Source organism: Nerophis lumbriciformis, linkage group LG17, assembly GCF_033978685.3.
Source record: "Nerophis lumbriciformis linkage group LG17, RoL_Nlum_v2.1, whole genome shotgun sequence".
Taxonomy (NCBI): Eukaryota; Metazoa; Chordata; class Actinopteri; order Syngnathiformes; family Syngnathidae; genus Nerophis; species Nerophis lumbriciformis.
The window spans coordinates 3,932,749-3,942,500 of NC_084564.2; the positions used below are offsets into that span (position 1 = coordinate 3,932,749).

At 47.9% G+C, this 9,752-nt stretch overlaps 1 protein-coding gene across 1 annotated transcript in view; it reads left to right on the forward strand.

Moving 5' to 3' along the window:
• The first annotated feature begins 212 nt into the window (after window positions 1-212).
• Window positions 213-9,752, forward strand: part of LOC133614377 (nucleotidyltransferase MB21D2) — a 10,157-nt gene continuing 617 nt past the window's right edge. Inside the window, exons 1-2 of the mRNA XM_061972277.1 lie at window positions 213-567; window positions 7,759-9,752. The exon at window positions 7,759-9,752 is cut by the window's right edge and continues 617 nt beyond it. Of these exons, the coding sequence (XP_061828261.1) occupies window positions 318-567; window positions 7,759-9,023 (1,515 nt within the window). The 5' untranslated portion in view covers window positions 213-317 and the 3' untranslated portion in view covers window positions 9,024-9,752. The remainder of the gene's footprint in view (window positions 568-7,758) is intronic.

A 9,752-nucleotide genomic window follows, 5' to 3' on the forward strand; every position in this document is an offset into this window, starting at 1 on the left:
ATAAAAGAGCGTTGCACTCTGAATAACAAAACAACACGTTAGTGAAGGTACAGTTAACGACACGAACTTAATTTCCTTCTATTCCTTTCAAAATAAAACGCAAGGAGCGCCAATCACTGTGGAGTGGCGTTTTGTTGTTTTACTTTGAAGGAGTAGTCAGCGGAAAATGCTCTGACTGTTCCCGGCGGTTGTGATATTGACGGTGTGGACGCAGCCCGCTGATGTCGGTTCGGTAATGCCGGAGTAGACCCACTATCACGGCCGGGTAGCAGCACGAACAGCCGCTGAAGGCGCCACCGGGACCGCGCTGAGGAAAGATGGCCGCCCCTGCTCTCTCCAGCCGGGCCAGCTCGGCAGGCAGCCTCGGGAACAGCCCCACCATGGCCGCCAGCAGGTTGCCTCACGGTGGCGGGGGCGTCGGGCCCGAGCTCGACTTTAGATCGGCGGCCCGCATGGAGGACCTGAACCGGCTCATCCAGGAGTTCAGCAAGCACGACCAGCGGGAATACGATGACCAGCGGGCCCTGGAGATCCACACGGCCAAGGACTTCATCTTCTCCATGCTGGGTGAGGAACACGCACGCACACACACACACTCTTTGCAGAAAGAATTGAGCTAATGACTCCACATGCTCTTTTACAATCTCATTTCGAATTCGTGCAAACAAACGGCTTGCAAAAGTGATATTAAACACAGCATGCATGCTCTCTTGGTGACTAGAAGAGTGACAACCCTCACTGCATTCATAATTGATAATTAATTATTCAGTTGACTGTGTCCCCAGTCTCCTTTGTTTCCAAATGTCCCTTGTGTTATTGTACTCAACATTTGAAATCCCATTAACATCATTTCATCACATTCAATTAGTTTTTAGTTAAACCAACAAACAAATGCAAAAGAAAAATGCAGTCAAAACCAAAAGCGCCAAAAACAACCGCATGGAAGAAATGCTGCAAGTTCATGAAACAAAACAGAAGTTTGCCAGACTACCGGGGTAGCACGACCTACGCTACGCTAACATTAGCTATGTGAATTGGTTCGGTTGCTCTATAATATTACAGGGGTGACAACTTAGTTTTTTTATTAAGGGCCACATCGCAATTATGGCTGTCCTAAGAGGGCCACTTTGAATGATGTGGCGGGCCACAGTAAATAATATAGCAGACCACATCAAAGGCAACATCAAATGATGTGGGGACCACATCGAATTATGTGGCGAGCCACTTTAAATGATATGACAGCCCACGTTAAATGATGGGGTGGGCCAAATTAAATTATTTAAATGACGTGGTGGAGCACATCAAATGATGTGGCAGGCCACTGAAAATGATGTGGCGATCCACTTTAAATTACGTGATAGGCCACATTGAATGATGTGGCTGGCAACAATAAATAACATAGCAGACCACATCAAAGGTCACTTGAAATGACGTGGGGGACCACATCAAAAGATTAAATGATGGGGTGGGCCACATTAAATTACCTAAATGACGTGGTGGAGCACATTAAATTATGTGGCAGGCCACTTTAAATGACGTGACGGGCCACTAAATGACGTGACAGGCCAATTTAAATGACGTGACAGGCCACGTTAAATGATGAGGTGGGCCACGTTAATGATGAGATGGGCCACATTAAATTATTTAAATGACGTGGTGGAGCACATTAAATGATGTGACGGGCCACATTAAATGATGTGGCAGGGCACTGAAAATGATGTTGCGGTCCACTTTAAATGACGTGACAGGCCACATTGAATGATGTGGCTGGCAACAATAAATAACATAGCAGACCACGTCAAAGGCCACATGAAATGACATGGGGGACCACATCAAAAGATTAAATGATGGGGTGGGCCACATAAAATTATTTAAATGACGTGGTGGAGCACATTAAATGATTTGGCAGGCCACTGAAAATGACGTGACGGTCCACTTTAAATGACTTGACAGGCCACTTTAAATGACGTGACAGGCCACATTAAATGATGAGGTGGGCCACATAAAATTATTTAAATTATGTGGTGGAGCACATTAAATGATGTGACGGGCCACTTTAAATGACGTGAAAGGCCAAATTGAATGATGTGGCTGGCAACAATAAATAACATAGCAGACCACATCAAAGGCCACTTGAAATGACGTGGGGGACCACATCAAAAGATTAAATGATGGGGTGGTCCACTTTAAATTTACTAAATGATGTGGTGGAGCACTTTAAATGATGTGGCAGACCACTGAAAATGACGTGACGGGCCACTTTAAATGACGTGACAGGCCAATTAAAATGATGTGACAGTCTACTTTAAATGATGTGACAGGCCACATTGAATGATGTGGCTGGCAACAATAAATAACAGCAGACCACGTCAAAGGCCAAATGAAATGACGTGGGGGACCACATCAAAAGATTAAATGATGGGGTGGGCCACTTTAAATTTACTAAATGATGTGGTGGAGCACTTTAAATGATGTGGCAGACCACTGAAAATGACGTGACGGGCCACTTTAAATGACGTGACAGGCCAATTAAAATGATGTGACAGTCTACTTTAAATGACGTGACAGGCCACATTGAATGATGTGGCTGGCAACAATAAATAACAGCAGACCACGTCAAAGGCCACATGAAATGACGTGGGGGACCACATCAAAAGATTAAATGATGGGGTGGGCCACATTAAATTTACTAAATGACGTGGTGGAGCACATTAAATGATGTGGCAGACCACTGAAAATGACGTGACGGGCCACTTTAAATGACGTGACAGGGCACTTTTAATGACGTGACAGGCCACATTAAATGATGTGACAGTCCACTTTAAATGACGTGACAGGCCACATTGAATGATGTGGCTGGCAACAATAAATAACATAGCAGACCACGTCAAAGGTCACATGAAATGACGTGGGGGACCACGTCAAAAGATTAAATGATGGGGTGGGTCACTTTAAATTTACTAAATGACGTGGTGGAGCACATTAAATGATGTGGCAGGCCACTGAAAATGACGTGACGGGCCACTTTAAATGACGTGACAGGCCACTGAAAATGATGTGACAGGCCACATTAAATGATGAGGTGGGCCACTTTAAATGATGTGACAGGCCACATTGAATGATGTGGCTGGCAACAATAAATAACATAGCAGACCACATCAAAGGTCACGTGAAATGACGTGGGGGACCACATCAAAAGATTAAATGATGGGGTGGGCCACATTAAATTACCTATATGAAGTGGTAGAGCACATTAAATTATGTGGCAGGCCACTTTAAATGACGTGACAGGCTACTTTAAATGACGTGACAGGCCACATTAAATGATGAGGTGGGCCACATTAAATTATTTAAATTATGTGGTGGAGCACATTAAATGATGTGACGGGCCACTTTAAATGACGTGAAAGGCTACTTTAAATGACTTGACAGGTCACTTTAAATGACGTGACAGGCCACATTGAATGATGTGGCTGGCAACAATAAATAACATAGCAGACCACATCAAAGGTCACTTGAAATGACGTGGGGGACCACATCAAAAGATTAAATGATGGGGTGGGCCACTTTAAATTACCTAAATGACGTGGTGGAGCACATTAAATGACGTGACAGACCACTTTAAATGACGTGACAGGCCACATTAAATGATGAGGTAGGCCACATTAAATTATTTAAATTATGTGGTGGAGCACATTAAGTGGCGTGACGGGCCACTTTAAGTGACATGACGGGCCACTTTAAAAGACGTGACAGTCCACTTTAAATGACGTGACAGTCCACTTTAAATGACGTGACAGGCCACATTGAATGATGTGGCTGGCAACAATAAATAACATAGCAGACCACATCAAAGGCCACATGAAATGACGTGGGGGACCACATCAAAAGATTAAATGATGGGGTGGGCCAAATTAAATTTACTAAATGACGTGGTGGAGCACATTAAATTATGTGGCAGGCCACTGAAAATGACGTGACGGGCCACTTTAAATGACGTGACAGGCTACTTTAAATGACGTGACGGGCTACTTTAAATGACGTGACAGGCCACATTGAATGATGTGGCTGGCAACAATAAATAACATAGCAGACCACATTAAAGGCCACGTGAAATGATGTGGGGGACCACATCAAAAGATTAAATGATGGGGTGGGCCACTTAAATGTACTAAATGACGTGGTGGAGCACATTAAATGATGTGGCAGACCACTGAAAATGACGTGACTGGCCACCTTAAATGACATGACAGGCCAATTTAAATGACGTGACAGTCTACTTTAAATGATGTGACAGGCCACATTGAATGATGTGGCTGGCAACAATAAATAACAAAGCAGACCACGTCAAAGGCCACATGAAATGACGTGGGGGACCACATCAAAAGATTAAATGATGGGGTGGGCCACAATAAATTATTTAAATGATGTGGTGGAGCACATTAAATGATGTGGCAGACCACTGAAAATGACGTGACGGGCCACTTTAAATGACGTGACAGGCCACTTTAAATGACGTGACAGTCCACTTTAAATGACGTGACAGGCCACATTGAATGATGTGGCTGGCAACAATAAATAACATAGCAGACCACGTCAAAGGCCACATGAAATGACGTGGGGGACCACATCAAAAGATTAAATGATGGGGTGGGCCACATAAAATGATTTAAATGACATGGTGGAGCACATTAAATGACGTGACAGGCCACTTTAAATGACGTGACAGACCACTTTAAATGACGTGACAGGCCACTTTAAATGACGTGACAGGCCACATTAAAATGATGAGGTGGGCCACATTAAATTATTTAAATTATGTGGTGGAGCACATTAAATGATGTGACGGGCCACTTTAAATGACGTGACAGTCCACTTTAAATGACATGACAGGCCACTTTAAATGACGTGACAGGCCACATTGAATGATGTGGCTGGCAACAATAAATAACATAGCAGACCACGTCAAAGGCCACATGAAATGACGTGGGGGACCACATCAAAAGATTAAATGATGGGGTGGGCCACATTAAATTTACTAAATGATGTGGTGGTCCAGTTGTTCCTCCCAGGGAATTCAAGTCACAATTCGCTCCCAAGCTCTTTACGACACTTAAAGCTGAGTTGAAAAACCACCAGAGACAGAATAGGTATTTTGTTGTATATTCTCAAAGCTTTGCCAATATACATTTTGAGACCAGTCTAACCCTAGAACATTCTATTGCGCCTCCCAAAATGGTCTGTCTTCTCGATCCCACCACCCTCTCTCTTGTCCCCTCCCTAGCCATAATACAAGCACAACGTCTCCCTAGCCATAATACATCCCAAAGAACTCAAGGTTAACACACACAGTATACTTGCTGACAGAGCATCAAGAGAAGAAATGGAAAACACGAGCTGTTTTCAAATATGACAAAGAAATGGAAGAAGTACAACTTAAATTCGGATATATGTAAATATCTGCCTCCGACACTGTGTTAGCGGCCTTTAGATGCATTCGTCTTTATCTTCCTTATTGGTTAGACCAGTGTTTTTCAACCACTGTGCCGCGGCGCGCAGTGAGATACAATCTGCTGTGCCGTGGGAGATTATCTAATTTCACTAATTTGGGTTAAAAACTTTTTTTGCAAACCAGTAATTATAGTCTGCAAATGATGTGTTGTTGTTGAGTGTCGGTGCTGTCCAGAGCTCGGCAGAGTAACCGTGTAATACTCTTCCATATCAGTAGGTGGCAGCCGGTAGCTAATTGCTTTCTAAAGGCAGGTAAAAAGGTTTCTTATGCTTAAACCAAAAATAAACAAAAGGTGAGTGCCGCTAAGAAAAGGCATTGAAGCTTGGGGAAGGCTATGCAGAACGAAAGTAAAACTGAACTGGCTACAAAGTAAACAAAAACAGAATGCTGGACGACAGCAAAGACTTACTGTGGAGCAAAGACGGCGTCCACAATGTATATCCAATCATGACATGACTATCAACAATGTCCCCACAAAGAAGGATAAAAACAACTGAAATATCCTCAGCCTTCCCGGTAAGGTCTATTCAGGTGTACTGGAGAGGAGGCTACGCCGGATAGTCGAACCTCGGATTCAGGAGGAACAGTGTGGTTTACGTCCTGGTCGCGGAACTGTGGACCAGCTCTATACTCTCGGCAGGGTCCTTGAGGGTGCATGGGAGTTTGCCCAACCAGTCTACATGTGCTTTGTGGACTTGGAGAAGGCATTCGACCGTGTACCCCGGGAAGTCCTGTGGGGAGTGCTCAGAGAGTATGGGGTATCGGACTGTCTTATTGTGGCAGTTCGCTCCCTGTATGATCAGTGTCAGAGCTTGGTCCGCATTGCCGGTAGTAAGTCGGACACGTTTCCAGTGAGGGTTGGACTCCGCCAAGGCTGCCCTTTGTCACCCATTCTGTTCATAACCTTTATGGACAGAATTTCTAGGCGCAGTCAGGGCGTTGAGGGGATCTGGTTTGGTGGCTGCAGGATTAGGTCTCTGCTATTTGCAGATGATGTGGTCCTGATGGCTTCCTCCGGCCAAGATCTTCAGCTCTCACTGGATCGGTTCGCAGCCGAGTGTGAAGCGACTGGGATGGGAATCAGCACCTCCAAGTCCGAGTCCATGGTTCTCTCCCGGAAAAGGGTGGAGTGCCATCTCCGGGTTGGGGAGGAGATCTTGCCCCAAGTGGAGGAGTTCAAGTACCTCGGAGTCTTGTTCACGAGTGGGGGAAGAGTGGATCGTGAGATCGACAGGCGGATCGGTGCGGCGTCTTCAGTAATGCGGACGCTGTATCGATCCGTTGTGGTGAAGAAGGAGCTGAGCCGGAAGGCAAAGCTCTCGATTTACCGGTCGATCTACGTTCCCATCCTCACCTATGGTCATGAGCTTTGGGTCATGACCGAAAGGACGAGATCACGGGTACAAGTGGCCGAAATGAGTTTCCTCCGCCTAGTGGCGGGGCTCTCCCTTAGAGATAGGGTGAGAAGCTTTGTCATTCGGGGGGAGCTCAAAGTAAAGCCGCTGCTCCTCCACATCGAGAGGAGCCAGATGAGGTGGTTCGGGCATCTGGTCAGGATGCCACCCGAACGCCTCCCTAGGAAGGTGTTTCGGGCACGTCCGACCGGTAGGAGGCCACGGGGAAGACCCAGGACACGCTGGGAAGACTATCTCTCCCGGCTGGCCTGGGAACGCCTCGGGATCCCCCGGGAGGAGCTGGACGAAGTGGCTGGGGAGAGGGAAGTCTGGGCTTCCCTGCTTAGGCTGCTGCCCCCGCGACCCGACCTCGGATAAGCGGAAGAAGATGGATGGATGGATGGATATTCTTGATTGCTAAAACAAAGCAGATGCGGGAAATATAAGACATGAAACTGCTACAGGAAAATACCAAAAAAAGAGAAAAAAACCACCAAAATAGGAGCGCAAAACAAGAACTAAAACACTACACACAGGAAAAAGTCCAAATAAGTCAGGGGGTGATGTGACAGGTGGTGACAGTACACCTACTTTGAGACAAGAGCTATATTGATGCATGCTTGGTTATGCTTTAAAGTCATATCCAACAATTGCGACTTTTTACTGTCAACTCAGTTTATGATTTCTGCTGGTGGTGTGCCTCCGGATTTTTTCAACGCAAAAAATGTGCCTTAGCTCAAAAAAGGTTGAAAAACACTGGGTTAGACAACAGCACCAGGGTTTTTGGAAGTCACAGTAGACATATTTATGTCTGTCAATCATCAATCCATACCCCCCCGCTGTGTCCTTCAGGAATGGTCCAGAAGTTGGACCAGAAGCTCCCGGTGGCCAACGAGTACCTCCTGCTGTCCGGCGGCGTTCGGGAGGGCGTGGTGGACATGGACCTGGACGAGCTGAGCGTCTACGCCCGGGGCACAGACTACGACATGGATTTCACGCTGCTGGTGCCGGCGCTGAAACTGCACGACCGCAACCAGCCGGTGACCCTGGACATGCGTCACTCGGCTCTGGGCCACTCGTGGCTCAGCCTCCGCCTCTTCGATGAGGGAACCATCAACAAGTGGAAGGACTGCTGCACCATCGTGGACCACATCAACGGGACCACCAACTACTTCTTCTCGCCCACCCTGGTGGCGGACTGGTTCTACCAGTCCATCTCGCTGGTGCTGCTGGAGGTGCAGAAGAAGCCCCAGAGGGGCATTCCCAGGGTGGAGAAGGTGGAGAGGAACGGGACGGTCATCTCGGTCATCCTGGGCGTGGGAAGCAGCCGCATGCTGTACGACATCGTCCCCGTGGTGTCGTTCAAAGGGTGGCCGGCGGTGGCGCAGAGCTGGCTGATGGAGAACCACTTTTGGGACGGCAAGATCACCGAGGAGGAGGTGATCAGCGGCTTCTACCTGGTGCCCACGTGCTCCCACAAAGGCCGCAAGGAGAACGAGTGGCGCCTGTCGTTCGCCCGCAGCGAGGTGCAGCTGAAGAAGTGCATCTCGTCCAGCCTGATGCAGGCCTACCAGGCGTGCAAAGCCATCATCATCAAGCTGCTGTCGCGGCCCAAAGCCATCAGCCCGTACCACCTGCGCAGCATCATGCTGTGGGCCTGCGACCGCCTCCCCGCCAACTACCTGTCGCAGGACGACTTCTCCGCCCACTTCCTTCTGGGCCTGATCGACGACCTGCAGCACTGCCTGGTCAACAAGACGTGTCCCAACTACTTCATCCCGCAGTGCAACATGCTGGAGCACCTGTCGGACGAGACGGCCATGCTGCACGCTCGCAAGCTCTCCTCCGTGCGCTCCGACCCGGCCGAGCACCTGCGCACCACCATCGAGCACGCCAAGGCCGCCAACAGGCTGACGGTGGAGCTGCAGTGGCGGGGGAGCACCAACAACCTGCCGTCGCCACAGTCCGACGCCGGCGGCGAGAACCAGCCGGACGACCGCCTGGCCAAGAAGCTCCAGCAGCTGGTCACGGAGAACCCCGGGAAGTCCATCTCCGTCTTCATCAACCCGGACGACGTCACACGGCCGCACTTTCGCATCGACGACAAGTTTTTCTGAAGCGGACCCTCCTCGTCAGACCCTCTCCTCCAGTCACCCGCCACCGCCCAAACATTTTTTATGTTCCTCCACCACAGTGTCAAGTCAGGTGATCGTCAAGTCGTGTTTTCCACGAGGGTTCATTTTCTAGCGTCCTTATTTTTCTACTTTCCCCCCTCCCCCGTCCCTCAATGTGTTTCTACGTGCTGGAGGCCTTGACACGGACATCCGGAAAGACACCGAGACATGGAACCTCGTTCTCGCAACAATCAGGAATGTTGGGGAGGAGGGGGGAGAAGAACTTTTCAAATGAATTCAAGGAATCTGGTTAATGGTCACTCATCAAGACCACGTCACTCGCACTCGCAACAACACGGGAACTATTCTTACATAGTACTTCACAATGCGCAACTAAGAACAGTTCAAAGAATGTACTTCATTTCCAGCTGAAATTTGTCCTTATGCTCTTTTAGCTGTAAAAAATATCAAAGGCCGTGTCTCAAATGGAATACTTCCGTCAGTACACTTTAGAGGTCCTTGGTCTAAGTCCATTTAAGTCAATCACTCAAAATGTAGACACTTGCTCACGTAGATGACAGCAAGGCATACTTGGTCAACAACCACACAGGTTACACTGACGGTGGCGGTATAAAAAAAACCTTTAACACTCTTACTAATAATGCGCCACACTGTGAACCCACACCAAACAAGAATGACAAACACATTTCGGGAGAACATCTGCACCGTAAC